This window comes from Erigeron canadensis, chromosome 6 (assembly GCF_010389155.1).
Source record: "Erigeron canadensis isolate Cc75 chromosome 6, C_canadensis_v1, whole genome shotgun sequence".
NCBI classification, from domain to species: domain Eukaryota; kingdom Viridiplantae; phylum Streptophyta; class Magnoliopsida; order Asterales; family Asteraceae; genus Erigeron; species Erigeron canadensis.
The window spans coordinates 38,365,258-38,389,085 of record NC_057766.1 but is presented as its reverse complement, the minus strand read 5'-3'; the positions used below and the strand labels follow the sequence as shown (position 1 = coordinate 38,389,085).

The following is a 23,828-nucleotide window of genomic DNA, read 5'->3' as shown; positions in this document are numbered from 1 at the left end:
TAAGACCGTAAGTTTCCTTTCAAATTATAACGAGGATATTAACTGTATGAGAATTTGGAGATAGGGCTAAGTCAAAATGACTCAAAAACTATCGATTAAAAAATAACATTAAAATGAATGGATCATAAATTAGTCAAGCTTGAATAACTAAAGTTGCCTTTTGAGGTCAACTCTAGAACAAGTAATATGATAATCTCATATGTAGTAATATGATAATTTCATATGTAGTAATATGTCGCGTCACTTTTGACATGTGACGCGACATAAATAAATGTCTTTGGATTGTCACAAAGTGGGTTTGGGTTATTAATTGGTCTACATGACTAAATATGGGTCGGGTTTAGGTTGACCCCTCCAACTCGTTACAAACTACGAACAGGAAAACTGAATATAGTAAATTCAAATATTAATTTCGAAATATTGTAACACTTCTACTTCTATGTTTACGTATATTTAATTAATGTGTATCTTGATACGATTGCCACGTACTGTAGCCTTAAGAGTAATAATGTATGGCCAAATTGTCAAAAACGGTCTAATTAGGGGGTTAAAAATGGAAATCAAACTGAATAACAGCCAATTCCACCAAGAGTGGAATGTGAGGCTGTTAGCCTGCTTTCCCCTGAAACCACATGGCGGGAACCTTAACTAACCTCCTTTCTCCGGTCACCCAAACCTTTCCTCCTCTCAGGACCCCCAACTCAAAACCTCACAATCGCGCTTTCGGTAGCTCGTTGATATCTCGGAAGCGGCGTTCAATCGCCATCATCAAAAACCACAATCAGGTCCTTGATATATTTTCATTGCAACAGTATTTTGTTTTGTTTTCACATTTAACTGTAATTTATCATTCTTTTGGTTTCAAATTCAGGGAAATGCAGATCAACCTTCTCGAAAGTCCAGTTTCAGGACCTTTTCGGTCTTGGCAGAAACTGTATTGAGTTTTTCTTCTAGCAATATTCTTCCATTAGGTAATGCAATACATTTATTGTTTGAATGAACTGAAATTTGCATTATTCAAAAGTTACAAAAATGTTTGATAATTGTGTAGCTCTTATTGGAGGAGTAGTGCTGGGCCTCATAAATCCTGGTCCTGGATGTCTTGCTCATAGATATCAGTTATCTAAAGTTAGCACTTTTGGGATATTCATCATATCAGGCAAGAAGCTATTTCAGCATTAGCTAATACTAAACTTAAATATTAATCGCCTTATTTTTTATTTATTTTTTGTTTTTCCATGATGTAGGATTGACACTTAGTAGTGAAGATATTGGTGCCGCTGCTGAAGCATGGCCTGTTGGACTCTTTGGGCTAGTATGAACTCAAATTTTTTGAAGTCTCATTGTGATTCTTATTATTTTTGAAGTAATCTTAGTATTATTTACGGATATGAATATGAATGGTAAAGAAAGTTTGATACTATTACATAATGCAGGCCTCAATTTTATTGTTTACCCCCAATCTTTCCAGATTCATCTTGCAGCTTCACCTTCAACCTCAAGAGTTTATTACAGGTGTGCCATTTAGACGCAATGATACAACTTTATTTCTAGTATTAACACTATGCTTATCTGTAATTTATATTGGTAAAGGTCTAGCACTTTTTAGCTGTATGCCTACGACATTATCAAGTGGAGTTTCTTTAACCCGGGTTTGTCATTTGCTATAGTAAAATCAAACCAATTTCTACTTTGTTCTGTATCATTGAGAAATCGATATAAGTTTATAATGAACCGAGCAATATTTTGCTTAATGCAGCTTGCTGGAGGAAATTCTGCACTGGCTCTTGCAATGACTGTAACAGCTAGTTCATTGGCAATCTTGATTGTAAGTTCCAAAGTTGTGGCACTATTAATCCTCTTGAATATAAAGGAGAACTATATCTTGGGTTTCATGTATTCATATAAATTGTTTCTGTTTACACTTGCATATATTTGTAAATGGGACAACATAAATGGTAACCACAATTTTTTAGGTGCCTTTTTCTATATCAAAGCTGATAGCTTCCGGACTGGGAGCATCTGTTCCGGCTGAGAAATTGTTCAGAAGGCTAATTTTTACTCTTTTGATACCTTTAATTTTGGGGAAGGTAACACCTTTTGTTTGAACCTTGTCAAGCCCCATCAAATATCACACCTTATTCTGTAGAATACGATACCGTTTTTAGAATCTGCAGATAATGTGCTTTAGTCTATACATAATAGAGTGGGGATTTACATCTGTTACATGGTGTTTCACAAGTTTGCAGATTTAAAAAGTAATTGTTGCTTTCGTTTGACAGGCTTTTCGGGAATCCTTTAAAGGTGCTTCTATTTTTCCTTCATCATTTAAATTTTTACGGGTATTTTAATCAACGATTTGAAACCGCAACGTCCCATCCATCTCTAAAATAGTAAAATCTAGTAGGTGGATATTTGTATTGTTTTCCCAAACAAGTACTAAACTTCTTATTTGGAGTGGGTAGTTATGCCTATTTATTGCAGTTCCATAATTTGTAAATTTTTCATCTATATTTAGTGTCAGCATTTGACTGATCTTTGTAGCTTAATAAAATGTGAAAGTCGTAATATGGATAATTCTTCTTGTATGCATTCAAATTCATTGTCTGTAACTGAGCTAACCAATATCAAAAGTTCCTTATCAGTAATGAATGCCTTCTTAAATCTCCTAATTCATATGTATTACAGGCCTGGCAGATTTTGCAGATAATAATCGTAAGCTCTTGTCGGTTCTGAGTGTAGTATTACTCAGTTGGGTAAGTCTAAACTACGCTGATCCCTTTGGCTTTCTTTTTCTTATCACATTGTTGCTATGTGGTGAATTTAGTTACAATCATGTGTTTCAAAAATCAAATTTATCTTTTTTCAGGTTCCGTGGATACAAGTGAGCAGATCAAGGTCTCTGCTTCTAATGATCAAGCCTACAACTTTTCTTATAGTTCTCATGATGGGAATGTATGTTTCTATGAATCCCATGCAAATATTTTATTTATTTATTTTTTTTCTCTCTCTCATTTCATGTCAAGCACATGTTTTGATCCATTTTTAGAATCTTTACATGAAAAGTTGAAAACATTTAAGCGTATATTTGTTTATTTACACATCCTGACTGGCCGACTATTGATAGATCTAACAATGTAATGTCAAGTTATTGTCAACTAATAAGAACATTATAAACTGCAGATGTTTTCACCTCATATTATTGGGTTTCAATGCCGTATCAATACAGTGTCTTTGTGCTGTATCTGGTGGTAGCAAATCAATATTCGCAAAGAAAGAAAATTCTACTGCCCTCCTACTAGTTGCAAGTCAGGTAAATTATTGACTATGTTCCTGTTATTCTTAGTAAACAGTGTCATGTACTTTTATCTTCTTTAGAAATTTGGAAAGGATTGAAAATGGCGTATTCAGAGGTCATATATACTGTGATTTTGTAGAAAGCTTTGCCGGTGCTAGTTGCAGTGGTGGATCAACTTGGTAGCACGTTTGGTGAATCAGGTTTACTGATCCTTCCATGTGTTGCAGGACATTTAATCCAGGTTTAGCACATATGTACTTTTGTAAAAGCTTTAAGTTGCCAAGTTCTTTTATAATGAGCCAGTAAAAAGTAAACATTTTGGTTTAGATCATCATGGACTCTTTTATCGTAAGCTTTTGGAACAAAAAGGAAACATTAAATGGTGATACTGAGGTGCCATGATACACGGCCATACAGGAAAGAAGACCAGATTTGTCCAGTTTTCTGGTTAAAGATAGCGGGTGGCACATGGTAAAACGATCAGTATGATGTTCTTCGCGCTCCAGTCACAAGTGATTTCAACAGTCAAGAGGAACTCAAGTGCCATTACATTTTTTATGGCCTTCTGAATACAGATATAATGCTTTCGTGTAACCTTTTAAGTAATAGCCAATTAACTCAAATTTATCAACACATTGTTTTTATATAAAGGCAGACTATTATAATGATTGATAAGTACTGTGCTAACTACGAATCAGTTCATTAAACAAAATAGAAGACAAGTGGTCATTGTAAATGACTTTGAATCAGGGTGATTTTCTATGATATCAAAAACAATCTGGTCATTTGCAAAATAATAACTTTGCGTCCAGATTTGAGCAGAAATGTTTTTCGAACTGATCCTAATCATAGCTTATGAACAGTATGGCTTCATATAAAGAAAAATTACCAACAGTTAACATGCTGAATGAGAAAGTCATAAAAGATCAATTTATTAACTTGAAACATGTGTGGGTGCATATAACATATAGCTTATAATTTAATATTAAACAGCTCTATTTAGCCTCTACTCAACAAACTCCAATCTAAAACTTTCAAATCTCAGAAAAAAAAATGGATGAAATACAAAGAAATAAACAGGTTGTCCCAATGCATTTATTTTTTACTTTGGTAAGCCAGTGAGTGGATCCAGGAGAGCGAGAGTTTCGTCAGACATCACAACCGGACCACCACCAGGCCTCGTGCAGATAAAATAACTAACATCTCCCTTGGATTTTTGGGTCGGCATGTTATCTTTGATTTCCGGGGGAGGGGGCAAAGCTTCGACATCTTTAATGTCCTTAATCCCAGCATCTCCTAGTATTGACTTGTCACCAATTATGTAGCTATTGATTCAAAAACAGAAAAAAATAACATTAATTATCAGACATATCATAGAAAGCTTCTACATATTGTGATAAATCTTCTTTTGGCAAAGTTTGGATATGAAATTATTATTTGCCCATTAAAAGTATTACAACTTATTGATAATGGTGATTTAGGCCGTCAAGATTATCCTATATTCATTAGTGAGGATTTTCTCTAAACATCACACCAATGGTCAAACATTTTTCACTAGCATACCTGTCTAAAGCAGTATCAGACTGTGGAGGGAAGTTATAAAGCAGCCTCTGGAGCAGAAGGGCAGCAGTTTTCCTGTTACGCGCAATCATAACGGCATTTGGCCCTGCATCAAAGGTATAGGCCACCTACACAGACTCTCAAAGTCAGTCCTCACTCCACACGTCATTAACAAAACATAAACACTCATACATATACATACATATATAAAATGGATGGGGAATAGAATGCAGACCTGAGGTGTTCCTTCTGCACGATTCCATTTCTCGACACAACTGATTATCCTGTAATAACGTCACCATGTAAACTTGAGCCATAATTCTTCTAGTGCTAATCCACAAGTAAAACTACCATATAGATCTAGGAACTTGCCTATGGGATGTATCATTCATGTAAAATATAGGGGGGTATGTGTCAAGACAGACGGCATGAAACTGATTGCTGTCTGTACACGCTAAACGTGCAAAAGATGAGAAATCACGGTTTTGTATGGCTTCTTCCATTTGGACTATCCGCTTTGGCACAACTTCCTATCATTACATTAAAAAAGAAGCAGCTTAACATGATTATACATTGTAAGAGACACCAAATAGTATTATAAAGACAAAACAAAGAAACCACAAGGATAACAACAAAGTATGTGGACAACAGAGACATAAATAATCAGCGAGATTATTCTAAGTTGGCTAGGAGACGATATTTGTTTACCCTTCATTTCAAACAAATGATGGTGTCTAAAAAGATTGTTATAAAATGAACGATTCATTTATCTTCTAGTTAAACAGAGTTCACTGATGACAGTTGTGTACCTTGGCTCTATGTTTAATAAGCGCACTAGTTTCAACAGTATCACGCATTCCTGAGGTGCTGCTGGTTTCCTTCTGTTGGGCACATACCTGTAAAACACAGAAACAACATTTGAATACGTATTAAGAGATACTGCAGAGCATGTTTACATCAGATTGCAAATACAAGTAATATACTTTTTTTACTAGTAAAAAAATATGTATATTCTAGCACAACTGTACAACTCATAATTGTCAACCACAGAACATAATTAAGAAAAAAAACAAGGGACGAAACCAACATACCACAGCAATGATAATTACTAGTTCATCCCAATGTTTCTCATCTGCAAGTTGAACAGCAAGACTGTCACTGCCATTCTCCTCCTACAGTAGACACTGAAACCTTAGTAAAAACATATGGTCCCATGATGTCACACTTCAGTTAAGAAGCTAATAAGTCACATATATCATATATATATATAAAATCGGAAACTTACTTTGCCCATGGTCCACTTGACAAATCCACCATATAAACTGCGACAAGCACTACCTGAGCCTTGCCTGCATGTAGTTTATAGATTAAGAAGGTTCTCAAGAGTATTCACTTGCATAAGTTCTCAATCCTCATACATGTACATAAAGTCAACCCCAAGTAGACACAAAAGAAAAAAGTATTAACTGATACAAAGTAAATCTCCAAACTACCATCTCCTGCTTCACATATAGATGGATGAAACGGGAAAAAAAATAGGATGAAGTAATCCCATCTAAGGATGACCTAAAATGCAATGACTGAACTTTGAAGGTCAAGGCTTGTCCACATATTCACTTAAAGGGCCATATATGTGCATGTGTGAGTGATTCTCTGTGTCGATGCAATACATGGATGCTGAGCAGATTAGCATTTCTTCATATTTCTCTCAGAAAAAGTAGACACTACCCACTAACATGAATGCACAGAATTAGAAGGCAAAGGTGAAACTAATCACCCAGGAGCTGGAAACCAGGAAAATAAAGTACCTAGCAATAGCAGAAAGTTGGCTGTTATCTTCTTTCAAGTTCATCAACTTGGCAAGGGAAAAAACTGCATCAAGAGTAAAATATAAGCCAAGGGGTTTCAAAATCCAGAAAACAAAGGATTCCATTATTCTTATTAGCAGGAAACTGTCGGTTTGCAAATAATCAATTATGTTATATGCCTTTTGGATTTATATTACTATGACACAACTCTTAATCGACACTTTATAAAGCACAAATATGGTTGCAAGATCATTATATAAAATGTGTACCTAGGCAAGCAAGACCAGCTGCCGAGGAAGCCAGACCAGCAGCCGTCGGGAAGTTATTGTAAGAAGCAATATGCAGATGAAGTTTCTGCCAATCTTCTTTCTTGATCTTAATACCTTTCTTCTCATCCTCTACATCTTGTGCCCGAGCACGGATTTCTCTTAGACAACTCTGGAATCTACCTCCTTGAAGAGATATCTCCTACACTAACCAGCAAACATTCATAACAAAACGCCACGAATCAGACAAAATTAACAAACATAATCAATTCTAACTTCCACATAACTTAAGTTAATTAGATTAAGAATAATTATAAGGCTATATCACTTTTAGACACTATCAAAATCAACAAGTACTATTTCTAAATTAAAAACAAATTGTAGGATTTTGATGCGGACGATGTACATAAATCCAAGCTATTGTATATGGTAATAATTGTATCATATAGATGGATAGATACAGAGAAATGTATATTGTAGCACATAGATAGATGCAGAAGATGTAAATGTATACACTGTGGCATATATAGATTGATACAGAGAATGTAGATTATCGCACATAGATATAGAAAGATAGAGAATACCTTGGCGTTGAGCCACATGCGATCATGTGGAAAGGAAGGGGAAACAGAAACAGTAGTTGTGGTACACAAATGATTTGGATCCAGAGTTACACTGATACTATCATTGATCGGTAATATCAATGTTTCGTCTCTTTTCCCCCAGTATTTTATCACTGCTATGTTCGTCGGCGTTTTCGCCGTCACCATCAACACCCATTTCTCTCCCTCCATCTTTTACTTCCGAATGCTTTGATACAACAAGAATGTAGGGAGAGGGATCTGAGAGGGAGGGAGTGTAGTAGTATTTGTTTTTGATATTTCTTTTCATTTATATTTATATATTGGTTGGTGGATGGTGCCCATTCTTGACTTTTTGTTGAGATCTTCTACTGCGTGCGTTTCTTTAGACCTTTTTTTTTCTTCATAATACGCCTCCCTTCCTATTTTAAAATACATTATTTATTTTTACACTTTCCCCACTTTTGTTAAATATACTAATATTATTATTTTTTTTACATCAAAAACCTTACACACATTTTAAATTAGCACGATGGTCAAACTTGAGAGTCTATGTCTACACATTGACATCTATTGAAAAATTAATCTCAATGGTTTAAAGTATCTAACCACTTACCCATATTTTTTTTTAACATTCAGTCGGAATGCGAAATCAGAGAAATCTCACCGTATAATGGTGAAACCTTGTACGTATCCTATACAACATTATATAATATATAATGTTGACTATGTACGTACCCTAAGACTTGTCATCTCTAAAGATCGAGCTCAAAACCTTAGGTAAAACCTAATTATCATTGGCACTTACTCATATTTTTAATTAGAAATACCAATAGACAATTAAATGATATCAAGTGTTTTTTGTTAATGCCTTGATACATGTATTATTAATGACTTGGATGAATTGTATATGGATATATAAAAGGGATTTTTTTTTAGGTTTTTCTAAATATTTTTTAATTCAATGAGTTATTCACATTATTTCTAATTTTGAGCTTCTTCTTTCCGTGCTTTAAGAACTATGAGAGTAAGTACCCGCGCGTTGCGACGGTGAGATGGTGCGGGTGATAGCTTGGTCAGAAAGTGTGATAGTCAAATGCCTCCACCCTCCACCATCGGATTTAAAAATTCGTCGAAAGTATATCGAATGACATCTCTAATGAAAGAGCATGAAATTTTAAGAACACCCATACAATTTTTATAATTTATCGACGTATGATTTTTGAGATAAAAGATTTTGAATGAATTGGAGGAATAAATGATTTATGGAGAAGATAAAAAAAAGATGATTGGTTGAGATTTGAGGAGAGATAAAGGGTATTATGGTTATTTTAGATAAATATAGAATAGATGAGAAGGATATTTTGGGGATGTACATAAAATCAATATTGAAAATTTCAATTCAATGTTGAAAATCTGAAAGAAATCTGCTTTATAATATAATATAGATAAATTGATATCTTTATTTTTTAGCTTCAACATCTTTCCTAGAAGATATAGTCCTAGTCAAGTACATCGCCTCCCAAAACCGATGAGAATGAATTTTTTTTCGGTTGTAATAAGTTCACAGATTCACTGATAGAAGTCACGAAAGAGTCTATCATGTTAGTTATGTCATTCGTTAGTGGAGATTCCGTTAGACCGTTACTACCAATTGCATCTTCTGTTTCATCACATTCCTGTTTATAGAATCAAAAATGCATATACACTCACTTTTTCGTAATCATCATTCTTTTAAAAATCGACTTTCAATGGAGACTCAAGTTCTATCTTAAATTAATGAATCATGTGCCTAATACATCAGTCTAGGAAAACATTACTTGAACGTGTTATTGGTATATCTTACTTACATGAGTAGGTGATTAAAAATACTTGGTAAATTATTTTTGGTGTACATATTTAAACATAAGTCGTCCTCATATTTGACCATTATAGTAATTTTTTCTTAGTTCAGTTAGTCAATAAATAAATATTTAGATAATAACCATTAAGTCAGAAACATAAATATTTATTTAATAATTTGACATGTCATATAATGTTTTTGAATAAAAACATTTAATTATTTATGTTAGCTAAAAATCGAGATTTTTGATATGAAATTAAACAAATATGTATTGCTTAAATCAAACGTTATGTGTTGATTAAAATTGGTGTAATCACGTTATAATTTATTGGTATGTAGATTATATGTATATGTATATTCTGAATCAAATAAAATCGTATTCATCTCATCTAACCTAATAAATAATCATATAAAATCTCATTCACCTCAACTAACCTAATAAATAAAAACAAATATACAAAGTTACGAAACCACGTTTCACTGAGAAACCATATTAGCTTCACGTAACAAGAGATCCATGAAATCAATGAGATTATCGATCAAATAAAATCGCAATCACCTCACCTAATTGAATAAATAAAACAAACATACAAAGTTTTACGAAACCACGTTTCATCGAGAAACCTTATTTGCTTCACGTAACATGAGATCCATGAAATTAATGAGATTCACGTGACTATCAAACGACGTGTCATTTTTTTTTCATACCCATTTTTTTCTATTAAAAGGTGATTTACCTCTAGGAAGATGAAGCAATGATTGCACGAACACATTTGCTCCACGAATTAATGTATAAAATTAGACAACATGCATGACTTGATGAGTTGAATTCAATAGGTGTTGTACTGCTTGTTTATGATGTAAAAAAATCTTTAAACTAAATCTTTTTTGAAATAATATTATTCGACATTTTTTGTTATATAAAGATTTAATAGCATGCTTAGGGACCTAGGATACATTATATACATGAGTAGCAATAATATCCAAGTTGGCAAGGTTATTCAGCGACGAAGTGTACATTATATACCATATATTAGGAAAAAGAGAAGGAGAAAGTTTTCTAATGAAATTTCATGTGAACATTTCCTCAAACTAATCTAACTCTTGAATTAAAATCAGGATAAAAATTAAAAAATTAACTTTAAATTTTGACCTTTGATTTTCATCAAAGGGTTAAAATTCTCTTAACTCCTCAAAGTTAATTTCAACTTGAGGAATGCAGATAGCGCAAGTCAAAGAACTTTGTATTATGGAGTACCACTTATTGAATCGATGTATTTTAACATTTGTGACAAAGTGAATGGTGCAGAATATATCTAAGCAGTCAAGAAATTTAGACAATTAAGATGGAATCAAGTATTTAAAACAAGCATTCTTACATCTGTCATCTGTGGATCATATTTCTATGAACGATACAAAATTGGAGAAAACAAAGTTGTTATCTAAACACAAGTATAACCTCATAGACAAAGCTTTAACTAACCCCATAACCATATATCATTATCCAAGCCCTCGGTATAACTTGACTAGAGTATGGGAATGCTCTACAATTTCACCACTAGATTGAAGAGGCCTATGATTCCCCCTTCTCAAGACATCCTACCACTCTAGATTTCTATCAAAAGTTAGGCAACTTGATCCTAATCCTCATCAGAGTCTGGTTCAATATCAACGATATCAGGAAAGTCATCCATCGAATCGTCGTTATCACCTAAACTAAACATAACATCCATGGCTACATTTGAACCTGAGACAGGTGCTTTACCTTTGGTCTCCAGATCACTGGTTCCCATATCGTCAGGTTCATAAATGTCAACTTTTTGACTTAGAATTTCAGAATTCTTATTAAATATTTCAGCTGATCGTGTCTCAACCAAAATCCCCTTTCCCTTATCTTCAGACGGTTCTGTACCAGAGGGGCCATCAATAGATACAATCTTTTCTACTGATTGTTGTGCAGTTTCATTTGTAAATGTGTTCTTTTCCGGCAGAGTTACAGGGGGTTCATTATCATCATTTTCCCTTACCCATTTATTATAAAGATCATCCTCTTCTGATTCAGGGGTGTCAGGTTTATTTCTAAACATGTTATTGTTGTGTTGCTGAGGACCAGAGTTGGTGATGTTCTCCATAAACCTGCTTTTATTTCCATTGACAGGATACTCAATGGAGGATCCAAAATCTATCAATGGTAGGGCTCGGGGATGTATTAGAAGTTCCAAAGCCAGTAAAGCATGTGCACAGAACTCTGCAACTTTTGTTCCTGCTTCTTGCTTACCTGCATAGTTTTCGTATAAGATTGGATTATAAAAGCATATGAAAAAGGCATGATCCATATGTTACTGTTTACAAAGCGTTTTATTTCAAAACTAAGAACAAAGTGAAAGACGGAAAAAAAAACATCACTTGAACTCTTTTAAGTTGCAGAAAAAGCGGAAGAAACAGTATAGTATTACAATAAACTATTTTTAATACAATATTAATATATTATGATGCTAGAAGGCAAATGTATAGGTATGTATACTGTTTTTCAGCGGTTGAAGCGTTCCTTATTGGCATGAGTTTAAGGTGGCTGTTACAACTCATTTGCTGACGAATGAGACAGTTCAATAATGTTTATCTTCAAAAGCGCCAATTAACACAAAATCTTAGAAGAAAGCGGGCCAAAGGGGTCAACACATCAAATAAAACCTCCAAAATCATCTTATTCATTAAAATCGGATTATTATCAATATATATAAATACAGTTTTAAACTTTTTATAATGATATTCGACACGGTAATTAATTTTATTATACAATAATAATAATATGAAGGAAAAAAACTGTTTTTTGGACATAGCGTGTTTCTGGTTGACCCGTCCATTTTGACCAGTTAACCCACTCATTTTGCCACCCGTAGCATATAACCAGGTATGCTGGTTGTCTAGAGACGGGATATCAAATACAGCAGTTAAATAGTTATCTCCTCTTGATTTCTCTTAACTCTTAAGTGGATAAGATTAGGTTAATATTAAAATGAATGTTGCTAAAAAATGAGCTCAAACTACTAAATATCACGAAAACATAGATACCTTTACGGAAAAGCTCAAGGCCCTGAGCCAAAGATGGAGCACGAATAAGTCCAGGGGAAAGAAGGGACGCCAAAAGAGCACGTAAAGAAGCAAGTTGAAAATCAGCCCAACTAGAGTTACTGTTATGCGGGTTGTTAAAATCAGTTGTTGGTTTTGTCCATCCACCTTTACAAGCATCTGTAGCTACATTAACAAGAAGCAAGTCTATATCTGATCGCCATCTGTCAGTTTTCAATGAACCACCCTGCCAAAATCAGTATTGTTACATATCCATAGCCTGTACGAAAGCTGATAAAAACGAAAATGCGATTTACAAAAACATTATAAAACAAACACTATACACACATACATACATATATATATGTATATTATTTGTAAAGGGTTTTTCTTGGTTAAGGGTACCCCTGGATGGCGAGCCATTTTGGCTCATTGTACCATGTAACCGGACTTTGGCCGTGGCCGGTTCCAGCCATGTCGCTGGCCATCCGTTAGATATGCCTAGGACAGGATTCAAACCTGAGACCTCTTGACTCTGTAAGAATATAGGACTCCTTTCCATTGGACCAGCTTAGTGATGGTGTATAAATATATATAATATAAATAAAATACCGTAATTGAACTATCAGAAGCAGAGGTTATGGTTTGGTACTGTTTTTTACAGAATCACCAAGGGGAGCAAGCAATAGATTCTTATAAGCTGTGTAGAGACATAAATGCTCTAAAGGATGTATGCAATGGGTTTTCATGGACGCGATGCTCAAAATTCAGCCAGAACAGAACTAACAAAACCAAATATAACTGGGCCAGTACCAGCAATATGCAGTATATAGCCAGTATGGTTCTCAGTCCAAAAGTTCTTAAAAACCAGTCCTCCATTCAACTCTCGGTTCAAATCACAATTTTTAGGCTTATCTACTTTTCAAATTTGAACAGAGTAGCTGACGTATTATATTGGTCAGGTTTTGTCCTGACAAGTAATAGAAACCCTAGTCACGGAGCAAAAAACATACCACAGTGAGAAGCATTTCTAATACTTCAAGTGCGGCAATCTTCACGGAAACGGGGTTACTACGGGAACAGATAGTTGGAGACTGAACTTTAGGAGGTGTAAGTGACATTTCATATTTCCTTTTCTTTTGTATGGACTTTGGCAATGCATCAGAAGTCTTTACAACCAAACTAGAACCTGCTTCAGCACCGACTCTTAAATCCAGATCAGCAGAAGCACTTCGTACGACATCTTCAGCTATGAATATTGTCATCCCTGCAAAATTTTCCAACAACACTTGCAATTATTTCCTTGGTTCCACAAAAATCACAGTTGAAAACGAAATATCCCAAGTTAGAATATGATGAATAAGGAACTTATCACTCAAATTTCATGTATTCAGTAACATTATTAAATGGAATAAAAATAACAGCATACCAACTCCCATGGACATCAGCATCAACTTTATGAGAGCATAGAGCTTTACCCTTAGTCCGGGTAGTTCACATCGCCCAAGATACTCCATTACAATTCGGATAATCTGTGCTGTGTGTGGTAACAGTTGACTGCAAGAACAACCAAAAAAGAGAGTGTGAAGTAAGCTATAAAAACTGCCAGAGCACTTAAAACTGTTTAGCATGTTGACAAGACTATATTGGATGAGCATAATATGCATGTATGAAATCAAATCTGCTTAAAAAATGAAAGATGAAAAATTCACAATACTATAGGAATATAAGATGGTGCAATTAAGTGCCCTCTTCTGTTCAAAAAAAAAAAAAATTAAGTGCCCTCTTATTGTACTTCCTTTAGTGTCACAAAAATGACGTGATAATGGGATGATTTCAGCATATTTGAGAAAATGTAATTGTAAAAAAGGTCTTACACTTTATCATAGAAAGATACTACTAGATAATGGATTAAAACTATATGTCACCTGCATGCTTTCTTGATAATACCAGATAGGATATCCAAACTGTGTGCATGCAGCAACGGAAGTTCAGAACATATATATTCCTGATGCATTGCAGTAATAGAGGGGTACAAGGTGGGTGGCATGGATCCATCCACCATCAGCACTCTTCCAGCAAGCATTAATAATGGCTTAACAGGAGCTTTAACCTTTTATCAAAACAAATGGAACTTCATATAATTATATTGGTTTAACTTGATAGAAGGTGATTAGATGTGGCACTAGGCCATTTACTTATGAATATGTCTCTCTAGATATTGTCGTATTTCTAACGGGATAAAACTGTAACAAAATTGCTTAATAGGAAGTCATATGGGCCAAAATTGCACAAAGCGTAATCTGAATGCATAAGACCTCATGAAAACGTTTGCTCAAAAAAACCTTACAGATGTTAGTAAACAATATAACTTTTGTAGTTATACTTAGATTTGGTTGGTCACGCTAGTTATTTACACAGCCAAACTTGTTTCGACAATTCGACTTGCGCAAGAAATAAGTGGTTTTTACATATTACCCAGCTCGTCCGAAACATCCAAGTATACAATTTAAAAAGTGAGTGTAGCACTGAATGGTTGAAAATCTACCTGAACAGGATAATAAGTTGTAAGCATTGTATAGCAGCAAAGCATAAGTGCAGATACACTAGGTATAGCTAGTCGTTCTGGCATTGTTTCCTTGTTAGAGATGTCGAATATTGTAAGCCCTCCAAGGGGGGTAGGAGGATCTTTTCCTGAAAAGACTAATGCCCGCATGGTTTCACGGGTTGCAGTTTCTACAGTGTGCACATAAGCTTGTTAGTCTGATGACATGATCAAACATCAGCAAAATAACTCTCCGTGACTTACCCTCTTCTAAACCTTGAAATGAGTCATTCAGAAGAACATTAATAGCTAGTAAGACCTTTTGCATCATCAAAAACCAGCTGTCTTCGTCCCCTCTTGATTTAGGAAGTAGAGATAAGCAAAGAGCAAGTTTCTGGTCACACCAGAAAATAATTGTGAATTTTCATTACCGGTAAAAAACTGATTGTAATAGCATTGAAAATGGCATCACCTTCAACATGATAGTATTGCATTTCCCAGACATAAGCTTTGTGACAATAGCAGCTTCAGCCTGCCAAACATATTGTTCATTTAAATGTATTGTATAGATAACTTTTTCTATTAAAAGGAAGGGAAAAAGAAGGAAAGGAACTCCTTCCACATTTAGAACATATGCGATGCTCAGTGAGAGAAAAAAAAATTAATAAAGTATAGGGATGAACAGCCTAAAAAGAAAGATAGCAAGCAAGCAATATAATCTATGGATTCATCAGTAAAACAAAAGTGCACTTGCTATAATATATTTCTTACAAATTTCAAAAAACATTAAACTGGTATTTAGGTAGTTAGTGTTTACCATCTTCAAAGCTTTCACCTAGACCGTTTCAAAATGTTAAATCATGATCATGCAATGCAATCATGTAAATGAGACAAGATGGTATAATCCCGGTACTTACTATGACACATTTTAAATTTTAGGAAAACTTTAACCTAACAATTAGGTTGCTAATTTTTACCATCTTTAAAACTTTCCTTTAGACAGTGTCAACAAATGTTAAAGCATGATCATGTATATGAGACATTGCTGCATTAAGTACAGGGATCTTCAAGTGCAATCTTTTTTTCTGGGAACATTGTAAGTTGCATAAGGTAATACTGTAAACCAGAGTACAAAAATCATTCAAATGCCAATACAAAACTAGATCATCAATAACTTACAGAATCATAGTTCTTCTGGAGAGAAGATGGGAACAAATTCAAAATAGTGCATAACAAATTAACAGCTCCTTCCTGCAGAAACAGATAATATTAGTGACAAAGGTTATATATATGCATCAGCTCTTTGAAAACTTGTGCTGTATAGCCGATAAGTCGGTAACCATAATTTACATGCACTACATTACATAAACGTTCACAATAAATTAATTTTTATATAGCCACATCATGCAGAAAGCTACCAATAAGCCAGAAGCTTAGGAATGATGGAACACACTGTATATGTAAAACCGTTGAATTTATAATTGCAAAGTGAAAAACTTTTTTGCGGTGGATAGAATGACTATGAAGTTTTGAGGATATGCAGTTATGCTTTGCAATGTGTAGAATGACTATGAGGTACTAAGAACATGCCATTGGTAGTAGCTCTCTATGCATAAAAGAAAGGGAAAAAATGACTTTGAACATGATAATACCAATACATACAGCATCTGAGCTATCCTCATTCATCAGCTTTAAAACTGGTTGAAAAAGTTTTGCAGCACTTGAAGCTCCATCTCTCTTCATATTTGGAAACCCACCCAGCCTAGATCAAACAAGAAAATATCAACACTTAATTGTTAGAAAAGAAAAAGGAAAGTAGAAATTTGAACTATTTTTTGTGTATGAGAGAATAACATAAACTTGCTATCGTTATATAGGTTAAATAAGCATAACTCCCCTGCAAACTAAAAAGTAACGCCTGCAAAATAAGATGTAACAGCCAGCAAATAAAATGTAACGACCCCACAAAAAATGAAGTAACTATAGGTTACATAAGTAACTCTCCCGCAAACTAAGATGTAACGTCCGCAAAATAAGCTGTAAAAGCCTGCAAATAAAATGTAACGTCCCGGAAAAAGACGAAGTAACGGCCCCACAAAATAAGAAAGTATTCTTAGTACTAATAAAAAAGGATATTCCACCTAATACTAACCTAATATAATGAATAACCTAAAAAAACTTAAAACTTATATAGAATCCCCCTCAAGCCTGTTTGCATGCTGATGAGACAAGTTTGCCTACACAATACTCGCAAGTGTTTTCAGGAAACCCTTTATCGAGTAGATTTGCTAATTGCTTCTAGTTTGGGATATTCCTAATGTCAAAAGTGTTTGCCTCTAGTTTCTCCTTGATCTGTGTTTAGTTTCCCATCATGGACTCGATTACGAAGTGTGTTAATAGTGAACTTACTGTCACAGCCAAGTTGTAAAGGTTCTCCAATATTCAACTCTATTATAATTCTTGTGATGTAGAGAAATTCAAAAAATCTCTAATGACTGTGATATGCTGCTTAAATATACTGACTCAGTCAACAAGCTACACCTAGTCTTGTATGTGATAGACCAGTAATTCCACGAGTCATTAATAACTTCCCACATTGACAAGCTCTCCTAAAAGCAGTATTTATTAACATTTACCAAGTTAAACAGGGGTATTATTTGGTTGCATCCTAGCCTTGCTTCCTCCAAAGATCTAATGTGGACTTCATTTGACAAAACGAGTATAACTTTTGCCCAATTTAAACATCTCTAGGAGATACTTAAATACTCCAAAGTCAATAGCTTTTTGTCATTATTAAACTACATCTCTAGGAAAGACTTGTACTATACAAGTTGTCTTTCACTCGGTTTTGTCAGAAATAAACGATGCTTCAACAATGAAACATTTAAAAAAGAAGGCGTTCACAGAGAAACTTACAAGTCCTAGAAAATGGTGGGCATCAATAAGTCACACATATAAAGAAAGTTCTACAAGTATAATTAGTGGTGCACATATTATCCTCTCACTGCCTCAGCAAAACTTGTAATTCAAAATCTAAAAATCGAATAATTAATGGCAAGATTGTCCCCTTTCAAAACAAAGCTTCAATTGTAACTGTAACTACAAAGAAAAGACGTACCTTGTAAGAAGGTCCGACAATGAAACACAACAAGCAATCTTCACAAAGTGAGACTCTGCAAGAGGCTGATTTAGAAGCAAAACTCAAAATCAAGTTAGATTCAAAATATAAAACATCAAACCGTAACAATTAAAGATAAAACAAGCGTTTAAGTCCAAGTACCTGTAGATGTGAAAGCAACTTCTGAAACCAAACAGAGTAAGATGCAAGGAACCTCTCGGAACTGCATTCTTCACAAGTCAGCCCTAACAAACAAATTCCGGCCCAGCACTTATCCGGCTACACCACATATACTCAAATAAATTCAGATTACGCTTCCAAAACAGGCTATAAAAAGCATAATATATAATAAGCTTCGTTATTAAATTATATCAAGTGATTAAATAGTTACAAGTGAATGGTCCAGAATGTGAATATAAAACTTGATTTTAATTTTCTTCAAATTTTCTAACTTGATAACTTTCACATGTGAACGAACTTATAACATGTAATTTATAACTTGTTAAGATTGAAATAAATATGTATACCATGTTACTGGAGACGAGCATAAGGACACGATCAATCCACAAATCGACGGCGGATTTCCATTTTTCGATAAATTTGTTATTGTCAGCAGCAGATTGAGGTACGCGTTCGGATAACAATTCATGAGTTTTGATTTCAGATACAACGCGAGACAGGACTAATGAATTCCGTAACTGCTGTTTCTCGTCGGGAATGTGTTCTCTGATGAGCGAAACAAGGAGTCTGGGCTTCAATGCGACGTCGTTTAGATTCTCAACAAACTCAAATGCCGCCATTGGCAGTGATAACTCTACTGGTTTTTGTGTCTGTGAGGGTTTAGGGACAAAAAGGAGGGGAGAGATTTTAGGGTTTAACTGAATTGAATTGAATTAAAGATTTATCTTCTTACGCATTTAGGTACCTTGATATATTTTGGTATTAACATATTCAACCCTCATAACAAGGCCCGATTTGAGCCATGTGGATTGCTCGAATAGTCCAATCATAACAAGGCCTGCCCTATATAATTGGATTAAGTTTTTGATTGTATCAATTTTTTCAATAATGCTTATTTAGTTACGAGTATTACACTACGTTAATTTATATTTCTATACTACTATATAAAAAATATAACCCCATATTGAAAGTTTACAAAAATGAGATATGCGAATTGACCAAAATAACCTTAATGAATTAAATCACCATCAACCCTTTTAAATTACACCATTAGTCCATTATATTATAAAATATCTCTACTAATCCCTTTAAATCAAATACATTTACCTACACCAATAGATGTCGCCACGACCGTCATCATCGGCTCGCCGTCGCATTGCGCGGATACCATGCTCGTAACCTACAATATTCATTGACACCACAATCATCAGTCGTCCCATATCGTACGAGAATATGACTAGTAATACTATAAAGTATATTACCTTCTTGATACATATACCCTATAATAAAGATTACTTTCTTATTCGTTTAGTCAAATCTATACTCTTTTACAATTACATTGTTAGTTATCAAATTGATATATAATAACTAACATTTTATAATTTGTAATTATGAAATGTAATAATTAATTCTTTTTTATAATTTATAATTACGAATATGAAGTATGATAATGATTTTTTTAAATTAATTTGAATATTATCTATTATAATCGCCTCTTTGTACAAACACTTGTCTAGTTTCAACAATGCTTATAGTTTTGTTAAAATAGTGGATAGACATGTTATATACTTCATAAAGTTTCAATTGTGTACTAATTATATATATTTTCTTTTGTTATATACTTAATAAAGATTCAATTGCGTACTAATTATAAGTATTTTCTTTAATTTGGTCTAGATAACCTGTTTCTTAAGTTGAAAGTTGGGGATGGTTGGTAAAGTGATGATGGTCTTGGTCCTTTGGAATTTGTCATGCCTTCAATAATTTTAACCAACCAAACATTAAAGTATAAACCATATCATTTCCATTGTCCAATACTGGGACCAATTTTCTAAAGTTACTCTTTCACTTTATATATCTATATATTCTATCGACTATGTACATATATTTATACTTATATAAAATGTTCACGCCAAAATCACATTGGTTTTGGGTTCTATAAACATCCTCATAGACACTTGTTCATGCTTTGTAAATGCGTAGATGGCTTGTGTGACTGCCTCTGATACATGTTTTGGATCGTATAGTTTATCGCCTGTAACGCTTTCTTTGGTTTAGTTAACTGTTGCCAAAATAACTTAACATAACTCAATAAGCTAAAACAACATTTCTAGACATCCATGATCGATAAATTTAACCAGTAGCACGATTAGGTGTAGAAAACGAGACTTAATACGCTTTTGCTTTGTACAACATACAATAGGTAAATTATAGTTATGCCTAAACATGACCATTGTAATTTGTACCTGTATAAACTTTTGACTATACTAGCACGTTACCCGCGCAATGCGGCGGTGAGCGTGGCGGCGGCGATGTGGTGGCAGGTGCGACGGTTGGTGACAGATGAGGCATCGATTGGTGTAGATTATTGATATAAAGGGTTAATAGAGATATTTTAAAAGATAAAGGATTGATAGTGTAACGTAATCATTAATGTTAAGGGGTAGTGTAACTGAAAATATCTTAGTGCTAAGTGAAAATATTATATATTTTAAGGGTAGTATATTAAAATATTACATGGAAGGGCATTTTAGACATTTTCTCATGTAACTTTCAACATGGGGGTATTTTTTTTAATAAGTAATATAGATGTATATATTTTTACCTTAGTTTGGTCTATAGATATCATTTTTTTTCAAAGTTAATCATATAATTCACTTACATATCTATCTATAGAGACCAAACATTCATGATTGATAGTACAGTATTTATTACTCAATTTCACCGCATGTCATGCCTAAATTGAACAAAGTTAGTCCAATTCTTTTTTTTAAAAATGACCCTACATGCACATTTTTGCTTGGTCCTCTATATACCCACCATTTATTGCATTTTTTTTAACCGTTGCAATGGCTTCTTCCTTCCTATTATGTTTCTTGGCCTTCTCATTGCTACTGATCAGTCTCTTTAGACCAACTAAATCATCAAAGCTCGAGATCGAAGAGTTGTCATGGCTCGACGATGACAACAATGAGGAAATCAACATGGTCCAGAGTCGTCATGATTCGCTTAGAAAATGTGACTTTGGGTCTGGAAAATGGGTGTATGATCAAACATACCCTCTTTATGACGCAGCTACTTGTCCGTATCTTAGTACTAGAGTTACTTGTCGAAAGAATGGAAGGCCTGATTCTGATTACGAGAAATGGAGATGGAAACCGCATGGTTGCACCATTCCAAGGTACATTCCATCTTTTATTGCACGTTACTATATATAGTCTTGGTTATGGTCTTTTTAGCTATAGAAAAAGTCTTCTTGCTATTAGCGACTTAGAGGTTCTATAATGGCACAGTGGGTTGGGTAACATGTCATAGTGGGCAATTTTTGAAAGATCCAAACGGGTTGAGTTGACCCTAAATTGTTATTGTCCAAAGTTTTTTACTTCTTTTCATAGCAAACTGTGTGTCAACTGTGATTACAGAATGACCATTATTGATTTATTTCAACAATAAATTACATTTATTACTTTTGACCCGTTTGACCCATTAGTGGTTTGACTTGACAGAGAGAAAAAAAAATCAAAAATGATCCGGTTAACTAATTCATAAGTAAAGGATTTTGCCATGTCCAACTGCCAGCCAGTTTGTTAGGTAAGAAGCAACATTTCTGAGCGGTAATTCTTGCAGAAGAACTGCAACTTGTTTTAGATATGGCTATTTGACTTCTTTTTCCAATTAAAAAAAATGGCTCTAGCCAAAGGACATATGGGTTTTTTGCTAGTAGTGTTTTAAAAACAGTGTGATGTATTTCTTGCAACAAAACTGTACCTTAAGATTGGGTGGCTCATATTATTTCAGGTTTGATGCATTAGAGTTTCTTGGAAGAATGAGAAGGAAAAGAATAATGTTAGTAGGTGATTCCATAATGAGAAACCAATGGGAGTCCCTTGTTTGCTTGGTTGAATCTGTCGTGCCCACTGATCGCAAAACTGTCACTTATGCAGGCCCAACGATGGCCTTCCATGCCCTGGTGAGACTTCAATTTGGATGCATCAATGAGTTTAACATTGTTTGAGCATGGATTGCATTGTCTCTTATACAGGATTTCGAGACATCAATTGAGTTTTGTTGGGCACCACTTCTAGTTGAACTAAAGAAAGGTCGTGGAAACAAAAGAATTCTACATTTGGATTTGATAGAAGAGAATGCCAAGTATTGGAGGGCTGCTGATGTGTTGGTTTTTGATTCGGCACATTGGTGGACCCACTCTGACAAGTGGACCTCGTAAGACACAAAACTGATTCCGTACATCAATGAATGAATTAAATGCATACTTCTACAATTTACTAATGATAATGCTTATAGGTGGGACTTGTTGATGGAGGGAAAGCGTGTAGCCCCTGATATGAACAGGATGGTTGCATACCAAAAAGGGCTTCGGACATGGGCTAAATGGGTTGATTTAAATCTTGACCCACGTCAATCTCGGGTCATATTTCGTAGCATGTCACCTCGGCACAACAGGTACCTTGTGCATTAACGTGTTAGCCTGGAAGTAGCGGTGTTTCCTTATAACATATTGATCGTAAAGTCAAAGTCTTCAAGTCTGATTATAAACACAATTTCATATGTTTAGTAGTTTGACCATTAAAAAGAAAGCTAAAAGTTGCACTTTATGATTCCTGTCTGACTCGACACAAAGAAAGTTGTACAGGGACAATGGATGGAAATGCTACAAGCAAAGGGAGCCATTGGGGTATGCTAGTCACCCCCATGTTCCAGAAGAGATGATGGTGCTCAAAGGTGTTCTCAAGAATATGAGATTTCCGGTTTATTTAGAAGACATAACAGCTATGTCCGCTCTGAGAAAAGACGGTCACCCATCAGTTTACACACAAGCTGCTACCGCAGGTGGAGCTGATAAGCATCACCGCACGGACCATACTTCAGCTGATTGTAGCCATTGGTGCTTGCCTGGGGTCCCTGATATCTGGAATGAAGTGTTAAATGCTATGCTTTAAAAGCTCGGTTACATTAAGTCAATTAATGTACCATTAATTAGGTTAATGAAAGCTGTGTTAGTGTCTTAGTGATGCTGTATCTGGATTGTAACATGTCTCTTGTTGGCAGTTAATTAGTTAGTTTGGTTTGTTTATTGCTTCTTGAGCTATATATTCAGATCTACTAAATATGTGTCTTGTAGTAGTGTGAGTGGTGTGTTATTTTGTAACGAATTTGCAAACCTAATTTTGTCCGGCTCATAGACATTACATGAAACGACAATGTTGAGTACGTAATTGAGTTTATGTTCCAGGCTGACTCGACAGCGCTAAGAAGTAAGAGGAGTATCTACCCATATTAAAAAAATTGAAGTTGGGTCTCCAATTAGGCTTTTCAGCAAGGAAGGCTTATAGAAACTTAAAAAAGACTGTCAGTAATAGTCGAAGAAAAGATATAAGAATAAATTTGAACTAAATAGTTGATCAAGATATACTCATCTACATATCTTTTTTCTGGTTTGATCATGGTCTCATGGACAACAGTCCCTCAAATCATGGTACTTGTCTGGTTGATTGATCAAGATCTGGCTCATTAATATGGTTAACATCATTAACTTAAT

At 34.5% G+C, this 23,828-nt stretch overlaps 4 protein-coding genes across 4 annotated transcripts; 2 read left to right on the top strand and 2 right to left on the bottom strand.

Moving 5' to 3' along the window:
* Nucleotides 1-593: 593 nt before the first annotated feature.
* LOC122605003 (probable sodium/metabolite cotransporter BASS4, chloroplastic) lies at nt 594-3,973 on the top strand. Its single transcript, XM_043777865.1, has 14 exons — nt 594-785; nt 872-971; nt 1,052-1,159; nt 1,248-1,315; nt 1,437-1,515; nt 1,594-1,652; nt 1,760-1,828; nt 1,977-2,090; nt 2,283-2,304; nt 2,689-2,756; nt 2,870-2,955; nt 3,184-3,313; nt 3,438-3,539; nt 3,626-3,973. The coding sequence occupies exons 1-14, from the start codon at nt 633-635 to the stop codon at nt 3,698-3,700; spliced, it is 1,233 nt and encodes a 410-aa protein (XP_043633800.1). The 5' UTR covers nt 594-632; the 3' UTR covers nt 3,701-3,973.
* Nucleotides 3,974-4,206: 233 nt separating this feature from the next.
* Nucleotides 4,207-7,841, bottom strand: LOC122602843 (diphosphomevalonate decarboxylase 2). The gene is made up of 10 exons (XM_043775448.1): nt 7,517-7,841; nt 6,936-7,134; nt 6,667-6,730; nt 6,144-6,207; nt 5,950-6,030; nt 5,668-5,754; nt 5,231-5,388; nt 5,094-5,142; nt 4,862-4,986; nt 4,207-4,623 (listed from the first exon to the last, which is right to left on the bottom strand). Exons 1-10 carry the CDS (start codon nt 7,724-7,726, stop codon nt 4,401-4,403), a joined length of 1,260 nt encoding a protein of 419 aa, XP_043631383.1. The 5' UTR covers nt 7,727-7,841; the 3' UTR covers nt 4,207-4,400.
* Nucleotides 7,842-10,688: 2,847 nt separating this feature from the next.
* LOC122602842 (proline-, glutamic acid- and leucine-rich protein 1) lies at nt 10,689-18,960 on the bottom strand. Its single transcript, XM_043775447.1, has 13 exons — nt 18,616-18,960; nt 18,251-18,367; nt 18,089-18,153; nt 16,633-16,732; nt 16,150-16,221; nt 15,443-15,502; nt 15,235-15,364; nt 14,974-15,161; nt 14,354-14,538; nt 13,855-13,982; nt 13,439-13,692; nt 12,429-12,672; nt 10,689-11,634 (listed from the first exon to the last, which is right to left on the bottom strand). Exons 1-13 carry the CDS (start codon nt 18,886-18,888, stop codon nt 10,997-10,999), a joined length of 2,454 nt encoding a protein of 817 aa, XP_043631382.1. The 5' UTR covers nt 18,889-18,960; the 3' UTR covers nt 10,689-10,996.
* Nucleotides 18,961-21,117: 2,157 nt separating this feature from the next.
* Nucleotides 21,118-23,380, top strand: LOC122605229 (protein trichome birefringence-like 36). The gene is made up of 5 exons (XM_043778137.1): nt 21,118-21,449; nt 22,067-22,238; nt 22,311-22,492; nt 22,574-22,732; nt 22,923-23,380. The coding sequence occupies exons 1-5, from the start codon at nt 21,118-21,120 to the stop codon at nt 23,227-23,229; spliced, it is 1,152 nt and encodes a 383-aa protein (XP_043634072.1). The 3' UTR covers nt 23,230-23,380.
* The last annotated feature ends 448 nt before the right edge of the window (nt 23,381-23,828 follow it).